Here is a 20435-nt window from a genome sequence, read left to right on the forward strand (position 1 = left end):
AATTTGCAGTTGACAGATTTTCTGATCTCAGTTCCAGGAGTACGTTTTGTTTTTGTTTTTGTTTTTGTTTTGACCTCAACAGAAGTGCAAAGGAAATTTATATTTTTAAGTTCATTTAACTTTGCAATTGAGGCGTTCCCATCTAACCTTCCATTGCATGTGATTAACCTGCCATATAATGACCTACTACAAGACAAATACTGAGAGAAGAGTCTAATACAGTAAATGCCTATGCTCAATTAGAATCATATGCTCATGGAATACTGTCAGTATTTGGCAGTACCTATCTGTGTAAACAGACATTTTCAAAGATTATATATGCTAAAACTTATTAGGGTCAGCATTAACATATGAACATTTGCAATTAATTTTGAATACAGAGAACACTAACTCTAAATGCCAATTAAGGAAATTCTCTTTTATAATGTCTTTGTTTTTATTAGATCTGTAATACAAAAAAAAAATCTCCCCCTTCCTCTTCTTCCCCTCCTCCTCCTTTTTGTTCTTCTTCACTATTATTTAATTATATTTTGAATATCATCAATGAGAAATTGTGAAAATTTAATTTCTCTTTTTTATAGTACTACCTGCATAATATCCCTTTTGCCTCTTGGCCTGTAAAATTTAACATACTTACTATCTGCCCAGCCCCTTCACAGAAAATAACTTGTTGATCCTGTTCTAGATAGAAAAGTTGATAGTATCTCATCAGATGTCTAGAAATAATAAGTAAAGATTAACTTTAGGATAACTTCACCAAGGCATTTATTTTCATCCCAAACTATTACCAAAAGTTTTGAGTTTAAATTAAAAGGTATTCAAGAGCTTGGAAAAGTAGAGGTTAATAAAGACTGCCCACATAAAAAGTGACTCTTCAATTACACAGTCTCCATTTTCCACTGAAATCAAAATTAATAATAATAATAATAACATAGAAGATTAAAGAATCAATGGGTAGAATAAAATAACCATTAAGACACTTGAAATCTGGTATGGTTATTGTTGGACTTTTGCCCTAGCATCTTGAGTGAGAGAGGATGGGTTCCTTTCAGATGCTCTAATGGAAGAGGTTGGAAGATTTCACAGAGCATGTAATTTCTTTATTCTTTCACAGAGTGATGAGAGCTCAGACATAATTTGGAATCTATTTCCATGGAGATTTTGATATGGAGGAAAAAGAGATGATAGGAAATCATTTGCATTCTTGCAAAATAGTCAAGAAAGTACTCATCAGGAAGGCAGATACCATTTTTATTTGTATTAAGTGCCTGTATAATTCTATACAAATGTCAATTTATTCTAATGTACAAAAGACAGAGTGACAGACAGCTGAAAGCTTTGACAATGCACTATTTTGGGTCTTCCATTTGGTCTACATTGGCAGTAAAGAGGGACATGCCTGAACTTCTGCCTGCTGGGTGACTAGTGCGTTGGACCATGGAATGATCTTGTCCCTTCTCTGAAACTGGGTGAGAAAGATCCAAGCCAAAACTCACTTATCAGCATGCATAGTCGTTTCATAGCACAGGAGACATTTAGGAGAAACATACAAAGGAATTTTATTTGGTGGTGATTTTTAAATTATAGCAAAGTTCCCAGAAAGTTTGTAGAACCATTCTCTTTTCTACTCTCTCCCTATCTCTCTCTTCCCCTCCCCCTTCCTCCTTCCCTCCCTCCCTCCCTCCCTTTTTTTCCTTCCTCCTTCTAAATGGCTGCAGCTAAGTAAACAACATTGGAAAGTTCCTTCTGGAGCTTAAGCAGTAGAGGTAAGAGGTAGAGCATCCAGATGGTTTCTTGATGCAACAGGCTCAGCTTCAGAAAATCCCGATGTCACCTTCATAGTGACACATAAGAGAAGTGAAGGATTTGACATGCTGCAGAAACTTAATTTCAAGTTAGAGGTGACCAGAACAAGATGAACATTCCACTTCTTTCCTCCTTTGTTCTCATTCATCCTTAACTTAAAGAGCTAAAACATAGGGAACCTCTAAGTGAGAGTGCCTGTGACCTTCCTGCCTTGTTAAGGCTACCTCATCCTGCAGATCCTCTTCTATGGCCCCCATACATGAAAAGACCCTAACTCTTACCTTTCATCCCTAATAACAGCTCAGATTTAATCACTTCTTCTTCTTGTTAAGGAACACTAACCACAGCCTTTTCCCTCCCACCAGAGGCTCCTACTTCTAACTTTTCACCTTTAATCAAGGCACGCCACTTTTAAAAAGGAGCCGTCATGTAGCCCATTGAGCAGAAGGAGGGCCCCATGTCCTGAGTGATCCCAAGTGGCCTCCCCCTCCATTATCCCCATTGCTTCTTGACAGTTCACTGGTGCTAAGTAAAATGTTCTAACACTCAGGATACCTTTATTCAATGGCCTTCCCTCCAGTGATGGCTTCCAGATGGGAGGAAATTTTAAAAGTTTGTAGCCCTCAACACATCATTAGATCCTTCCAGTGTTTCCAAAAATCTGTAGTCCCCAGCACACTGATAATCTCTCTCCATGTTGACATTCAGCAACAGGAATGTCAGAGAAACTAAGGAATGTAGATAAGGAGACTTCATAAACAACTTCTTATTTAGAGAGAAAACCCAATAGTATTCATGTACCCTGAAATTACTTGTGTTTCCTCTGCACAATTTGTACCTTTCCATTTGATACCCCTTCCCTGTCTCTCTCTCTCTCTCTCACACACACACATGCACACAAGCACATGTATACAAGCACACGCACACACTAAAACCAGTAACATTGTGGTGGATGCTATTTTTTCCTGTCTTAGTTTCTTCTGAAGGATTATGATTATTGGTAATTGCCCAGACCAAGCTTCTTACCTGGTGCCTAAGGAAATCGTTTTGGTCATGCTAATCTCTGACTCAAGCTCAATCCCATAAAACCTTAGAAAATGTATCAATACAATGAAAAATTAAAAACTAGCTAGTTTTCAGATATTTCAAATTCCTACTTCCCACCTCCATATCCCACCAAAAAAGTAAAAGTCTTTGGCCTGAAATTCACATTTGCTTCAGTAATGTATGTTAGGATCAAAAGTATCAGTAACTGACTTGACTGTTCAGTTCCTAGTCCACTGAACAGAGAAGACTGTATCCCAAACTCTGTGGAAAATATTTTTCATTTAGGCCAACCTCTGTGTTTGGCATGTCATTTGATATTTAGAAAGGTGTTGGGTGGTGTGGGAAAGAGCATCTAAAAATACAGCCTCATGCTGAAAAGATTGGCTATGGAGCTTGTTCTCCTGAGATGTGTGGCTTGCCCCAATCCCCAGGCTCTTCTACCCAGGGCACAAACTCCAGCCTTTATTAGAGGTACCTGCTGCTTCAGGTCACGCCTCATTTGTCCTCACATTGTAGAAAATCCCAAATGCAATATCCATAAGATATAAAGGGATTTAAATGAGGGTCTGTCTGGGGAATGGGCAAGGAAGAGGGAAACTGTCTTTTTTATCTTTCTCCTTGATCTTCTGTCTGGTAACCATTTAAATTCTGAGATGCCTACATGTATGTTTTCATAGAAAACGCTCTGCAGAAAGCTGTCAGTTTATAGTCATCAGAAATAAAGCAAAGCTTAACAGAGAGATGCTCAAATGTGCGTTCAGATGTGGGTTTATCTGATAGAAACACCATCCTATTCTTGCCTTCAAGAGTGGTCCTGGTCTGGGACCACTCTGACCTTGTGTTTCACTTCTAAGCAAGAGGGTGGAAAAAAATGTCTTTGTGGAGATTTTAAATTGTAAACATTGAAAACAGAGGCCATGGATTTGATAGACTCCATCTGTAAAGCAGCATTTAAAGGCAAACAGAACACTCTATTCTCAGCTGATTTGGTTTACATTAGCACAGAGTTTATATTCTCCTATGTAGACTAAAATAAGATTACACTGAACACAATGATATCTTGAATTTTAATATGTCTCCTTTTTAAAATGCCATTTACAGATTTTTAAAAAATCATACCCACAAACTTCACTATTAAAGTTTATAATACCACAATGATTTCTTATGCAAAGAATCAAGAGACAGGAACCAGAGGAAGGTTGGAAGATATGATTCTCTGTATGTTTTAAAACGTGGGTCTCTGAGCACCCAACTAACTTTTCTTCCATTGAACATCAACCAAACCCACCTGTAGACAGAGGTGTGGAAGGTTTTCTGGGCATGGTGTTTCAAGTGTTTTATTCTTCCTTCCCTTTTCCTCCCTCCTTAGGGGCTTTTCCCCATTCTGGTAGTATAGTGCCCAGTTTTAGGACTGAAAGTCTTCTGTCCTGGGAAACCCCAGGTCTGAGCACACAGTGGCAGCCATTCCCCTCTATTCCTAAGGCGTCCCACATGGCAACCAAGAGGACATGATGCTTTGGAGATAACCAACCTGCTGTCAAAACATGGAATATCCCACGAGATTTGAGGGCTGGTTTTCTTGCATTTTACCTGGTAGTAAATGAGTCTCAGCAATGATATCTGGTCAAACTGGAGGTTAAGGCACAGAGCCTGGTGCACACTTTTCCCTTCTCATGGAAAAGGAAGTCTTCACAGAGGCCTTTCTAACAGGGAAGGTGGACTGTGTTCAGTCCTCCTTCCTGAGATTCTTACATGGTCTCTTGGTCCTGAAAATTTCTCAGACCTCCCAGGAACCCTTTTCCATTTGCTAATACACAGGTTCCGAGGGAAATGGACTGTTAAAAATTATCCATGATTTTAAACCTTAAGTTTCTCTCCAAGGTAAAAAATAATGCCTTGTTATGAATAAGTGGCAACCAGGTGAAACCGAGAAAAATGAAATCATAATGTGGCCGTAAAGGCTCATGTTCTGAAATTTGACGATCGCATGCATGTAGTGTGTAAGGGTGTGTGTAAATGTGTGCAAGACAGAGAAAGAGACAGGCACAGGATAGAGTGGGAAGCACTGATTATACAACTTGCTCTCACATTCCCAAATTTTAGGTGATTGTCTTCTTCCCAGAACACAAAAGGTGGTAGTCAGAATTGACAATCAATTAGTATTTTCAGATTAAATATAAACTGAATAACCTCCGTCATTATATACGAGGTCATTAGAGAGAGGGCAGCTGTAGCCTGCAAGATACAAAATCCTTAGCAGCACCAAAGGCATCAATGGAACAGAGGATTTTCCCTCCATTTTTGGTGGGAACTTGATCACTACCTTCAAGATACAGTTTCAGTGGATTTTTTTGAAGATTGAACCAAGAAAGGCACTGAAACTCCTGGACACCCTGACACGTTACTCCCCGCTCCTTTCCAACACTCAGCCAAAGGACTTGTCTTTTCTATGCTAAGAGTTTGAAACTTGTTACTTTTATTTAACTCAAGTCTTGAGCAATATATATATATATATATAGTTCTGCATCCAGTCCAGAAAATTCCCTCCTAAGAATTTACAAGCCACCTATGGAGTTTTAAAAAGGCTTCAGATAGAATGGTTACATGCCAGGGTTTCCTAACACATCCAAAAATGAGGCCTGCGAAAGACAAAAAAAAAAAAAAAAAAAAAAAAAAAAAAAACCTGTCGGTGCCTTTTAAACTTTATAATAGATATTGTGAACAGTGGAGGATCTCATCCATTGGTAGATCATCTTCAAGAATAATCTGAGTCAAGTCTGTAAATTGGAGGAAATAATGACAGCAGACTTTTACACTCTTGGATACTGTGCTTTCTGACCTGGCACTGAAACCTACACCGCCTTAACAGAGGACTTCCTACATGGTTTGATCTCTTTCATCAGAAGCCACCATTGGAAACTAAAGGCACATGGTCCTTCACTTATATTTTCCTTTAAGTGATAGGATTCATACAGGATAAGTTGCTATGGACATGGAAGAATAAAAGTACTCTTCAGAATGGTTCCAGAAACCAGAGAGGAAAGAGCCTGCCTTCCTTAGCTGGGACAGATTCAAGCTTGTACTCACAAGGCAATTGGCTTCATGCATACTACAACAGCCCAGAAAAGGGCAGTCATCAGCAAAGAAAGCTGGAGCCCTCATTCCCATGCTGCTCTGCACATCCACAAGTGGACTGGCTACAAAAGCTATTCTCACCCAGCACACTAGACCTGTCAGCCTCTAAATATGGCAGTCAGAGACCTAACTCTGAGGACATTTCAGGATTTGATGCCTCCTGGATGCACCAAGGTAGAAGTATCCTACTTTGCTTGGGCAAGGAGAAGCCTATCTTGTGACCAGTGAACTCCCCTGCCCTCATCCCAAACATGTCCTGCTGAGGGCCTTCTCAAGTAACTCCTCCCATATTGCTTGCTAGCCTCTCCTACACAGAAAGGTCCCTCACCCAAGAGGCTTTTGCCTATGGTTAGGATGTGGCTTTTCCTTTCTGCCCTGGATGACCTGGATGGTGTTCTGTGGCTCTTTTTTCCCCTGATAGCATCAGCCTTTGTGTTCTAATCTTCATTTCCTAGTTAATAAGACTGCTAGTGCCACACATTCCCACAGATGATGTATTATTCTCTTTAGGAAGGTATATTTCTGCAAGGATCATGTCATTTGCAAGGCATATGGCAGAAGGGAGCTATAGTTAAGGGATGGTGAAATAAGTTGCATCAGGTTTTGGTTGGCAAGGACACCAGATGGATGCCTTTATGATGAAGTAGGGCTCCTCCAGCCTTTTCTTTTATGCAGGTCTCCAACAGGTGTTTCCTCTAAGGCATATCTGTTTTCCATAACATTAGAATGAAGAAAGATGTTGTCTGTGACAGCTTGTGTACATAGATCATGCTTTTATTATGATAGAAGAGTGTACAGTGATTGATTTGGTATTCCAAGTCAAGCTAAAATGTGCTTGGGAGAAGATCATTTTCCATTTGCCAAAAGGGCATTTAATTTTCAGACCAGGAGTCTTCATTTATTATGGGGATGGAGGAGGGGGCAGGAAGAGGGAGAAGGAGGGGAAAAGTAAAAAGGCTGAAGAAAGTGACCAGAAGAAAAATAGTAGCAGTTGTCGTAGATTTGGGTGCCGAGGGTAGGGAGCAGGAAGCCACCTCCCTGCAGGTAACTTGGTTATATTATATCGACATGACATCTGAGGGACAGTGTCTAGGAAGCTACAAGTGGAGAGAAAAATAGATTCTGTGAAGGAATAACATAGCCAGTTCTCCAGATCCTGATAAAAATCAAAAACAGACTGGTCTTAGGTGTGTTCCCTCGTGAGTTTCTTTAACCAGCTTGGCCTAAAGCCATCACCACTGTCCTATGTAGTATCATTAAAAGAGCCTGTGTGGCTCTTAGAATTTGGGGTTGGAGCTGCAGAGTTAAGGATATTTAAACCACCAAAAGGCATGTTAATTTGAAAGAATAAGGTAACCCATTTTGGTCAAACTGACCTTGAGGCTTACATTGCAACATCTTCTAGCCAGGTAAATGACTAGAATCCACTAAGTTTACAGGGATGTCATCAATGGGGAAGAATACAAAGGATTGCATCTTGGCCTTGGCCAATCTTGTTAGCAATAAGCTCTTAACTTTCCAAACTCTTCTCCCATGTCAGCTTCTCTGGGTCCTTTCTCTATCCCATTACTTTAAGTCTGACACTTCTAAGCTGACCATCTTAAGTTCCTTTGTCTGGAAAATTATGACTTAAGATAGTAATTTAGAAACTGACTAGGTTAAAGAGATCAAAATTGCTTGATATTATCCTAGAGTCTGAGTCTTTGGGCCAGGTGTTGAATAACAAACTGTATTAATTCACAGAAGAAAAAAAAAACCCTCACCTTGCAGCACAGAGCACAACATGTTGTATTTTTCCCAGGACATATAGTAAAATCTCGCAGGAGAGTGCTGTCATAACATACTGTTTACCACGGCTGAACCTACAGTGTGACACTATACAGTATGTCCCAAAAGGTATTTCAAGGATATTTTTAAATAAATAAATGAATAAGTAGATGGTAAATGTGTGTGGTCAAATAAGTGTAAAACACTGGATTATACAAACTTGAAAGGATTTCTTTTTTGTACGACTTTTTTGAACCTTTCATAACACTAAAGTGCAGTGTGACTCTCAAAGAGGGGACATTTTTCTCAAACTTTATTTGACTGCAGAAAGCATTTCCTCACAACTTCTCCAGTTACTAATATTCCATGCAACGTGTTTTTTAGAATTAGCATTTCTGTCAGAATAGGATGGATGTATGCTGTGGTAACAACCATGAAATCCCAGTGACTTAGTGCAACAAAGGTGTCTTTCTTTTTCACGTTACATGTCCAGCACAAGTCACTGAGGCCAAGGCACTCTGCTGTAGGCACTCATGTTCTCAGGCTGGTCATCACTACAGCGGGTCAGGAGTGAGCCTGAAGAATCACATGGGAGCTTGTCCCTACCTCAGCCATCACTTCTCCCATTTCATTGGTCAGAACTAGTCATGTGGCCCCATCTGGCTGCCCATCTGCTAAAGAAGGAAAGGAAGATTGGATCTTCTGAATATCAGCAATCTCAACCTCAACATTCCATTCAAATGGCAGCTTTACCATTTGTTAGCTCTTTGACCTTTATCCATAAAACAAGGAGTGGTCTTTAAAGTCTGGTAGAGACTGAAATGGTCACTAAGTATTTCAGTCACTTCCCATGTTCCTCAACCCCCATGAAGTTAGCAGGAGGCATGTGACTAATTCTGGTCAATGACATGTGATCAAAAATGTGTGTCACACCACGACCAAGTGGGATTTATCCCTGGGCTGCAGGGCTGGTTCAACATCCGCAAATCAATCAACGTGATACAATACATTAACAAAAGAAAGAACAAGAATCATATGATCCTCTCAATAGATGCAGAAAAAGCATTTGACAAAGTACAGCATCCTTTCTTGATCAAAACTCTTCAGAGTATAGGGATAGAGGATACATACCTCACTATCATAAAAGCCATCTATGAAAAACCTACAGCGAATATCATTCTCAATGGGGAAAAGCTGAGAGCTTTTCCCCTAAGGTCAGGAACGCGGCAGGGATGTCCACTCTCACCACTGCTATTCAACATAGTATTAGAAGTCCTAGCCACAGCAATCAGACAACAAAAAGAAATCAAAGGCATCCAAATCGGCAAAGAGGAAGTCAAACTCTCACTCTTTGCAGATGATATGATAGTTTATGTGGAAAACCCAAAAGACTCCACCCCAAAACTGCTAGAACTCATACAGGAATTCAGTCAAGTAGCAGGCTATAAAATCAATGCACAGAAATCAGTGGCATTCCTATACACCTACAACAAGACAGAAGAGAGACAAATCAAGGAGTCGATCCCACTCACAATTGCACCCAAAACCATAAGATACCTAGGAATAAATTTAACCAAAGAGGCAAAGGATCTGTACTCAGAAAACTATAAAATACTCATGAAAGAAATTGAAGAAGACACAAAGAAATGGAAAAACATTCCATGCTCATGGATTGGAAGAACAAACATTGTGAAGATGTCAATGCTACCTAGAGCAATCTACACATTCAATGCAATCCCCATCAAAACACCATCTACTTTTTTCAAAGAAATGGAACAAATAATCCTAAAATTTGTATGGAACCAGAAGAGACCCCGAATAGCCAGAGGAATATTGAAAAAGAAAAGCAAAGCTGGCGGCATCACAATTCTGGACTTCCAGCTCTATTACAAAGCTGTCATCATCAAGACAGTATGGTACTGGCACAAAAACAGACACATAGATCAATGGAACAGAAGAGAGAGCCCAGAAATGGACCCTCAACTCTATGGTCAACTTATCTTTGACAAAGCAGGAAAGAATGTCCAGTGGAAAAAAGACAGTCTCTTCAACAAATGGTGTTGGGAAAATTGGACAGCCACATGCAGAAGAATGAAACTGGACCATTTCCTTACACCACACACAAAAATAGACTCCAAATGGTTGAAAGACCTAAACGTGAGACAGGAGTCCATCAAAATCCTAAAGGAGAACACAGGTAGCAACCTCTTCGACCTCAGCCGCAGCAACTTCTTCCTAGAAACATCACCAAAGGCACAGGAAGCCAGGGCAAAAATGAACTATTGGGATTTCATCAAGATAAAAAGCTTTTGCACAGCAAAAGAAACAGTTCACAAAACCAAAAGACAACCGACAGAATGGGAGAAAATATTTGCAAATGACATATCAGATAAAGGGCTAGTATCCAAAATCTATAAAGAACTTCTCAAACTCAACACCCAAAGAACAAATAATCCAATCAAGAAATGGGCAGAAGACATGAACAGACATTTCTCCAAAGAAGACATCCAAATGGCCAACAGGCACATGAAAAAGTGCTCAACATCGCTCGGCATCAGGGAAATCCAAATCAAAACCTCAATGAGATACCACCTCACACCCGTCAGAATGGCTAAAATTAACAAGTCAGGGAACGACAGATGTTGGTGGGGATGTGGAGAAAGGGGAACCCTCCTACACTGTTGGTGGGAATGCAAGCTGGTGCAACCCCTCTGGAAAACAGTATGGAGGTTCCTCAAACAGTTGAAATTAGAGCTACCATACGATCCAGCAATTGCACTACTGGGTATTTACCCCAAAGATACAAATATAGGGACCTGAAGGGGTACGTGCACCCCAATGTTTATAGCAGCAATGTCCACAATAGCCAAGCTGTGGAAAGAGCCAAGATGTCCATCGACAGATGAATGGATAAAGAAGATGTGGTATATATACACAATGGAATATTATGCAGCCATCAAAAGGAATGAGATCTTGCCATTTGCAATGACATGGATGGAACTGGAGGGTGTTATGCTGAGTGAAATAAGTCAATCAGAGAAAGACATGTATCACATGACCTCACTGATATGAGGAATTCTTAATCTCAGGAACAAACTAAAGGTTGCTGGAGTGGTCGGGGGTGGGAGGGATGGGGTGGCTGGGTGATAGACATTGGGGAAGATATGTGCTACGGTGAGCGCTGTGAATTGTGTAAGACTGTTGAATCACAGATCTGTACTTCTGAAACAAATAACGCAACATATTTTAAGAAAAAAGAAAAAGAAGAAGATAGCAGGAGAGGAAGAATGAAGGGGAGTAAGTCAGAGGGGGAGACGAACCAGGAGAGATGATGGACTCTGAAAAACAAACTGAGGTTTCTAGAGGGGAGGAGGCTAGGGGGATGGGTTAGCCTGGTGATGGGTATTAAAGAGGGCACATTCTGCATGGAGCACTGGGTGTTATGAACAAACAATGAATCATGGAACACTACACCAAAACAAATTATGTAATATATGGTGATTAACATAACAATAAAAAATTAAAAGATTAAAAAAAAATGTGTGTCACTTTGGGCCATGGCAGTTAAAAGCCCAGGCGTGTTTCTCCAGTCCCTTTCTCTTCCCTTGCCTTAATGACTAAGGAGGATGCATTTTCTAGGTGTGTGACTCTAAGATAGTACAGCCTCTGTACCACTCTGAGTGGCTGTGTGGAGCACAGACAACTCTTCACCTAAGGAATATATGTAGTGTGAGTGAGAACCTGTGTTATGTTCAGCCCCTGGAATTTTGAGGTTGTTTCTGCAGATTAAGCCTTCATTATATTACACGACTAGCATTGTGCCCAACTGAAGTGTGGGGTGATCACATGGAGGGCTTTGCCAAGACTTAAACCAAGATTAGAGCAGAGTTTAGTTAAATGCAGGCCAGTGATGGAAGCTGTAAAGAATACAAAATGCATATAATAAGGAAGGATGTTTCAACAGGAACTCATACAAAACGATATGGAAAGGAGAGGGGAGGAAAACAGGCCAACGAGAAAGATACCATTCATGACTCAATCTCACAGCCTTTTAAATTCTATCTTCAGGTGCCCAAAATACCCCCCATGATTTCTCCCAAATAATAGTAGCCTCACCACAGTAGCAAAATCAAGAGCAAATTAACTACCTTCAAGGCACATATAATGTAAGGTAAAAGGAGAGTTTGATATGTCTGCTAAATGCACACATATGCATGTGCACACGTGTGCATGCATGCACACACACAAAGTGCTTAGTATGTTTTCAGCTGGATATGCTCTGGACACTTCAGCTCCTGGTGTCCTTCAGACATGAATCTTTATTCTGGAGTCTCACAGACCCAAGGTTATTCTCTTTGTGTTATTCTGTGCTTTGGGCTCAAGTTTCTGTTGAGTTTGACATCTTAGCTTTGTCACACCAGCGTCACAAATGTTCTTAGCTAACTCTCCATTCTCCCTACTTAGGACTTTTCTGTATGAAACAGTACAAGATTCTGACCGGCTTGATAGCAGCGGTATGTTTCACTGGTGCAGAGCAATCCCTTTGGACAGTGTGATTCTGGTAGGTGATCTTGCACCAAATTTCAAATAAGATAAACCTACACCTAGGGTAAATAATGTCCTTACACTAGTTATAAGCACCTGCCATTTCTCTTTGTAAACTGTGAATTTCAAAGGAAAAATACATTCATCACCAGCCTGAATGGTATGCAGGGTAACAGATATGGCATTTGACAATGACCATGTAGGTAATATGCTGGGATTTGAAACAATAGATCAGATTGTTCAAGTCCTTCTTCCCCCCGCTTCACAGTTTAGCTGAGTCGGTTATTTAGAACAATGTTCTCCTGACATATTGCTGTTTTTCTAGTAAATCTAATTAATTTAAATGCACCAGGGAAACTATTTACAAGACCTCTAAAGCCTTTCCTTTTTTTAAAGACATATTTTCCTAATTATTGGTTTAAAGTTTGGATTTTCTATAGTGGTTTCTCTTAGAGCTGGCTGTACTTATACCTAACACATTAGTCAAGAATGTATCTCCTAGATGTATAACATGGGTGAATCCTAATAGATATTAGAATCCTGTCTCTGTCTCTGTTCTCTTAAGGAAATGAACTAACTCAATTTACTGAAATGCCAGCAACTAAGATGTAAAAAGTCTATATCCTAATCCAGGCTCTGACACCTGCTTTCCAGGTCCCCATCTACTCTCATTTTCCAGAGTTATTAACTCAAGCATGATCTCAGTGGTTTACTTTGCAAGCAGTAGTTGGTAAATATAATCAAAGTGATTATTTGTTGTATGAACCCTATATAATTTTTTCAACTATGACTAATTGATAATTATATCTTTTTCTTGCTTTCCCAAAGTAGTTCAGTTCACTTTTTTCCTGTTACACACACACACACACACACACGCATAATCCTTGTGGCTTGGTACCAATGTCCTGACAGAATATGTTCCAATTTTTGTAAAAGCATGGTCAATCATTTGATCAGAAGCATAAAATTGTCAGAACTGTCATATCAACTAGAAAACTATTAAGGGTTGCTGCTGAAATTCACCACTTTAGCAATTATGTCTTCTAAACTAAGCAAAATAAACTCCATTGAGCAGGAAGCTAAACATGTTTTCAGTGGGAGGGAAATCATTAGAAAGGTTGAGAAGTTGGTTGCAGATGGAGGCATCCAAGAGACCAAGAAATAGAAATAGCAGATGTTTTATTATACCATATTTCTTAAGCACACAGACAGGTTGCTATGACAGATATCTCCTTTATGATACTTGATATAGAATATAGTTCAGAACACCAAGTCTTTTGATAAGTTTAGAAGGGCTTCTAGTTTAAGAAATTCTAAAGGTTTTGAAACTTGTGACCGTAGAGGAGAAATGTCCATATTGCAGAATTCAGGGAGGCTTTGAATTTGGTTTCATTTGCAGAAGGGTCAAGTGGAAGTGGTTGATTTAAGTTACTTTGAACAAATAGTGCGTCCTCCCCTTCCTCCAAAAGTCACGATCTTTCTCAATTGGGAGACAGTTTTGTGCCACAATTTCTTGGAGAAATTGCCTCTCTGGCTGTGCCCATTAATGCACTCTGCCATGTATCTTGTTTCTAATTGTTTAGTTCTACTCAGAAGAGCAATCATTGGACTTCAGGCATGTTACATTAAATACCGTTAGAGGCTTCATTATTCAAGTTAAAACTAATCGGATTAGCTAGAGACAATTATTTAATAGATTTGGTTAAGATTCACATCACTCTCCAGGAAGGCTCTCCAGACAAGTAGTTTTATTTCCCCTCACAGGGCAATTCCCTTTGAAAAGAGAGTATTTTCTAGTATATGCTAATTTGACAAACTAATTATGGAGATGTCAGATGTTACTTATTTATCTTGTTAGGTTTTATCACCCCCTGTTTCACAGAAACTTGTCATTTAACCCAGCTAAATATGGGCGTAGGGCAGGATGATATATCCATTTGAAGTATTCTGAGTCTTCATATGCTGAGGAATATAGACCACACTCATGTATGAAGTGCTTCTACATGCATTTAACCTGTTCTCTACCAGCTTCCAAGAGTCCTCCTCTGAAACTCTAGGAATTCAAAAGATTCAGAGTTGATTAACAGGTATTGAACAAGAGCTAATGAGTTGAGCACTGTACTTCCAATATATTATTTCATTTCCACAACAGAATTAGCTTTTATTTTTAAACCATTCAAACTTAAAGAAATTGAGTGTCAGAGGGTAAGCTAGCTTGTTCACAGTCATACAACAGAATACAGAATCAGGTCTTTCTTCAGATCCAGTGCTCTTTCTAGCCCATTCCAGAGCCACGAGGGAAGACACGGACTCATTCCTGGAAGAAATCAGACAAAGGCTTGAAATGAATTTCCTACAGGAATATCATGTCTCTCTCTCTTTTTTAAGTTACATTTATTACTCTTAAAAGTCTCTGTGAATGTGGGGAAAAGCTCATTTAAATATTTTTCATGTATATGATTATTTGGAGGTACTACTTGGAGATACAGAGAAAATGTTAACAATCAGTGATGCTGATGGTAGTATGTGACATGTTCAAATGTTTGGGTTCAAGTGGAATTTTTGTGACCTTTTAATTTCTTTTCTGCACTTTGCATAATGCATTTCCTCAACTCTGAAAAGCATCTGTTGAGTGAGTTTGATATATTAGGTTGAACCATATGAAGTTACCAATACTCAACTTGACCCATAAAAAGGCAATTTCGTATGTTCCAAACTAATAGGTATTTTCATATGTATGAAAATCCACCAAAAACTGCAACATGTTGTACAACTTTATGTGATTTTCAGGGCTCACTAGAAGACATACATTTAGCAATGGAATTTGTAATGTTTTAGTTTTTCATTGAATCTTACTATAGTGAATACAAGGCCAAAACCACATAATGAAAATAAAAGATGTGTTCCCCATTTGGTTCTATGGTTTCACACCTTGAGGAATGACACTAATCTGAGTTTTAATTGATGCACTCCATGCTAATAAAAGACTTTTAAAAGTGGAATAAGAAGGAACTCCACAAAAAGATAAAAAGTATAATTGCCTCATGGTAGGTAAATTCCATTTTATGAGCAATTTGCAGAATTTCATTGTCCTTATGAAAGTCCTCCTATGGAAGTACCTGGAAGAGTTGGTATGAGGGGACAGAGCCCTCTTTGAGAGACTCTCAGCTTGTTTCTAAAACTGACCAGACTCTGGCATGCTTATGCTTAGAAACGAATGGACAAGTCAAAACATGAGTTTCGGAACCATGTAGTAGCATGTGTCTTTGGAGATGCTACCTCAACATTGATGGGGCTTCGGAATTTTGTAATGCCCTTGAGAGCTAGCAGCTATACACGGCCAGAGCTGAAAGACATTGTGTTCATTGGGTCTCTGGATTACCTGAAGAGAGAATGGCTATTTCTCCGGAATTTTCCCCGGATATATATTCTACCTGTAAGTGTCACATTAGAGATAGTGAATATTTATAATGATGGCAACACTAATGGTACTAGCATTAATAAATAATGAAACAGTAGCTTGTAGTTGTATAGTGCTTACTGGTATCAAAAACTGTTCTAAGAATTACATATATATTAACTCATTTAACCCTCAAAATAATCCTATGGGGTAGATTTTAAAGGTGTTGGACTTTGGGCATGGAGAGAGTAGGTAACCTGTCCAAGTTTACACAGCAGGCAAGTAGCAGAACAAGGATTTAAATCTAGACATTGTGGCTCCAGAGTTTATGCCCAGGAGCTACTACATTTTGTTTTATGTTTATAATCATATTTTATGGTCTTTATATAAATAAGAGTTTCTCTACATTTCAGAATCTGATTCTAACGTAATGTCCACAGCTAAACTGATACTAGCTAGCCTTTGTGCTCTGACTTTCTCATCTTTTCTGAAGACACATCTTTTATGGAATACATAATGCCACATAGTCCTTGATAGATATATGAGAAAGAGGAATTAGTTTTACATTTCTGAGAAATGGATCCATTATGCATATTTGGCATTATAGTTGTAATTGTATTTGCTCTGAACATTTATACACCTGTACGCCATTGTATGCCACTACTTCCCTGGATTTAAAAAAAAAAAAAAAAAGATAGGTGCAATGTGAAATGCACCCAAAGCATGTAATTTTTTCATGAAATAATGCTGACAATATATAATATTGTTCAAATTTCAAAAATGGTTCTCTCAAGTAACAAATTTCATTTGCTTCTTTAAAAAGCCACCATAAAGTTCTCTGCACTGTACCCTTACTTTAGGCCATAGAAAGAAAAAAAGGAAAAGGACCAGAAATCTCTAGATCCAGCTAGTGTTAGGAATTACTGGTATTCATATCTAAGCTACCTGAAGGCAGAACCAGATCTATCCCTATTTCTCCACCAAATTGGGAAAGAAGCAACCACCACTACGCTAGTTAATCCAGAGTGTACAGAAAAGGTCAGCTGCAAGCAAAACTGTGGGGATGCAAAATTTGCCTTTAGATCCATTACTTCCCCCTTCTCTGAATGTTTCTTGTTACCCCTACTGTTATCCCTACTTTACTTCTCCCACTTGAATCATCTGAATGGATGTAGGCTCCTCCCTCTTTACCCTCCTTTGGCTGGTCCAGACTTGCTCTCAGGTAGGGTCTGTGAAATTCAGTCTCACTAAGATATTAATGATCAATGAGGCTAAATGTGTTCAGATATCAGGTAACTAAGTCTTAAAACCAATTCAGTGAAGGCTGGAGAGGCGCTGGCTCAAAAATTGCATCACCCACAAAGAGACATCACCATGAGCCATTATATAAAATCCCTCCATCTGAGAAGTCCCTCCTCTACTGGATTTTCTCTCATTAGGGATCTGCACTCTTTCCTGAAGACCTCTATGCAGCCAACATAGAGGAATGTTCCATGTGTGCTGTCTTATCCTCCTCATCCAAGGCATCAAGCAACCCAGCTTTGGTAGACGCAGAGACCATCATGGCCACCCTCAACATTGGATCACTGAGGATTAGCTGCTCTACACAGACACCTGAAGAATCACGTAAGAACAACTCCCTGATAGGAGGAGGCTAGAGAGAATGGAATAAGGAAAGGGAATTAACTCATCTCTGAAGTACTTTGATTATGGAGAGGAGGAGATGTTGGATGAGATATCCTCGAAGACCTCTCCCAACTCTGAGAATTCTGTAATAGAAGTAGCAGAGAGTTAAGACCTTGGTAATCCTAATTCAAATGAAAAAGTATTTCTATCTTCTAAATGGAATGCATGTAACAGTTTTCCCACTGAATTTTAAGTGCTGTTTTTGTTATTAATTAAATATTAGATAAGATAGAAATTGGCATGTTATTATAATTAATAATATTTAGTAGTAGTAGTATCATATCTCATTGGATCTTAGAGATGTTCCACTACTATTCCTAGTTTTGTGTTTGAGAGAATGAAGTATAATTCTCTTTTACTCTTTTTTTATTTTATTTTATTGTTATGTTAATCACCATACATTACATCATTAAGTTTTTGATATAGTGTTCCATGATTCATTGTTTGCATATAACACCCAGTGCTCCATTCAATACATGCCCTCTTTAATACCCATCACCAGGCTAACCCATCCCCCCACCCCCCTCCCCTCTAGAACCCTCAGTTTGTTTCTCAGAGTCCATAGTCTCTCATGGTTCGTCTCCCCCTCTGACTTCCCCCCTTCATTTTACCCTTTCTACTATCTTCTTTTTTTTTTAACATATAATGTATTATTTGTTTCAGAGGTATAGGTCTTACACAATTCACATCGCTCTCACCAGAGCATATACCCTCCCCAATGTCTATCACCCAGCCACCCCATCCCTCCCACCCCCCCACCACTCCAGCAAACCTCAGTTTGTTTCCTGAGATTAAGAATTCCTCATATCAGTGACATCATATAATACTTGTCTTTCTCTGACTGACTTATTTCGCTCAGCATAATACACTCTAGTTCCATTCACATCATTGTAAATGGCAAGATTTTGGTTTTTTCTGAAAGCTGCATAATATTTCATTGTATATATATATGCCACATCTTCTTTATCCATTCATCTGTTGATGGACATCTTGGCTCTTTCCATAGTTTGGCTATTGTGGACATTGCTGCTATAAACATCGGGGTGCACGTACCCCTTCGGATCACTACATTTGTATCTTTGGGGTAAATACCCACTAGTGCGATTACTGGGTCATAGGGTAGCTTTATTTCAAGGAACCTCCATACTGTTTTCCAGAGTGGCTGCACCAGCTTGCATTCCCACCAACAGTGTAGGAGGGTTCCCCTTTCTCCGCATCCCCGGCAACATCTGTCCTTTCCTGACTTGTTAATTTTAGCCATTCTGACGAGTGTGAGGTGGTATCTCATTGAGGTTTTGATTTGGATTTCCCTGATGCTGAGCGACGCTAAGCACTTTTTCATGTGTCTGTTGGCCATTTGGATGTCTTCTTTGGAACAAGGTCTGTCATGTCTTCTGCCCATTTCTTGATTGGATCATTTGTTCTTTGGGTGTTAAGTTTAATAAGTTCTTTATAAATTTTGGATACTAGCCCTTTATCTGATATGTCATTTGCAAATATCTTCTGCCGTTCGGCAGGTTGTCTTTTGGTTTTGTTGACTGTTTATTTGCTGTGCAAAAGCTATTTATCTTTTTTTTTTTAGAGCAGATTTTTTAATTGTTATGTTAATCACCATACATTACATCATTAGTTCTTGATGTAGTGTTCCATGATTCATTGTTTGTGCATAACACCCAGTGCTCCACGCATAATGTGCCCTCTTTAATACCCATCACCAGGCTAACCCATCACCCCACCCTCCTCCCCTCTAGAACCCTCAGTTTGTTTTTCAGAGTCCATCATCTGTCATGGTTCGTCTCCCCCTCCGACTTACTCCCCTTCATTCTTCCCCTCCTGCTATCTTCTTCTTTTTCTTTTTTCTTAACATATCTTGCATTATTTGTTTCAGAAGTACAGATCTGTGATTCAACAGTCTTGCACAATTCACAGCGCTCACCATAGCACATACCCTACCCAATGTCTATCACCCAGCCACCCCCTCCCTCCCACCCCCCACCATTCCAGCAACACTCAGTTTGTTTCCTGAGATTAAGAATTCCTCATATCAGTGAGGTCATATGATACCTGTCTTTTTCTGATTGACTTATTTCACTCAGCATAACACCCTCCAGTTCCATGCACGTCATTGCAAATGGCAAGATCTCATTCCTTTTGATGGCTGCATAATAGTCCATTGTGTATATATACCACTTCTTCTTTATCCATTCATCTGTCGATGGACATCTTGGCGCTTTCCACAGTTTGGCTATTGTGGATATTGCTGCTATAAACATTGGGGTGCACGTACCCCTTCGGATCCCTACCTTTGTATCTTTGGGGTAAATACCCAGTAGTGCAATTGCTGGATCGTATGGTAGCTCTATTTTCAACTTTTTGAGGAACCTCCAAACTGTTTTCCAGAGTGGCTGCACCAGCTTGCATTCCTACCAACAGTGTAGGAGGGTTCCCCTTTCTCCACATCCCCGCCAACATCTGTGGTTTCCTGACTTGTTAATTTTAGCCATTCTGACTGGTGTGAGGTGGTATCTCATTGAGGTTTTGATTTGGATTTCCCTGATGCCGAGCGATGTTGAGCACTTTTTCATGTGTCTGTTGGCCGTTTGGATGTCTTCTTTGGAACAAGGTCTGTCATGTCTTCTGCCCATTTCTTGATTGGATCATTTGTTCTTTGGGTGTTAAGTTTAATAAGTTCTTTATAGATTTTGGATACTAGCCCTTTATCTGATATGTCATTTGCAAATATCTTCTCCCATTCTGTCGGTTGTCTTTTGGTTTTGTGGACTGTTTCTTTTGCTGTGCAAAAGCTATTTATCTTGATGAAGTCCCGATAGTTCATTTTTGCCCTTGCTTCCCTTGCCTTTGGGGATGTTTCTAGGAAGAAGTTGCTGTGGCTGAGGTCGAAGAGGTTGCTGCCTGTGTCCTCCTTTAGGATTTTGAGGGACTCCTGTCTCACATTTAGGTCTTTCAACCATTTGGAGTCTATTTTCGTGTGTGGTGTAAGGAAATGGTCCAGTTTCATTCTTCTGCATGTGCCTGTCCAATTTTCCCA

At 39.5% G+C, this 20435-nt stretch overlaps 1 protein-coding gene across 1 annotated transcript in view; it reads left to right on the plus strand.

Annotated features, from left to right (window-relative positions):
- Window positions 1–20435, plus strand: part of KCNU1 (potassium calcium-activated channel subfamily U member 1) — a 154993-nt gene that overhangs the window by 102361 nt on the left and 32197 nt on the right. Inside the window, exons 20-22 of the mRNA XM_088021308.1 lie at window positions 12220–12316; window positions 15512–15736; window positions 17140–17326. Of these exons, the coding sequence (XP_087877434.1) occupies window positions 12220–12316; window positions 15512–15736; window positions 17140–17326 (509 nt within the window). The remainder of the gene's footprint in view (window positions 1–12219; window positions 12317–15511; window positions 15737–17139; window positions 17327–20435) is intronic.

This window comes from Eumetopias jubatus, unplaced genomic scaffold (genome assembly GCF_037043125.1).
Source record: "Eumetopias jubatus isolate StellerSeaLion01/CBP00866 unplaced genomic scaffold, mEumJub1_p1.0 scaffold_2, whole genome shotgun sequence".
Classification (NCBI taxonomy): Eukaryota; Metazoa; Chordata; class Mammalia; order Carnivora; family Otariidae; genus Eumetopias; species Eumetopias jubatus.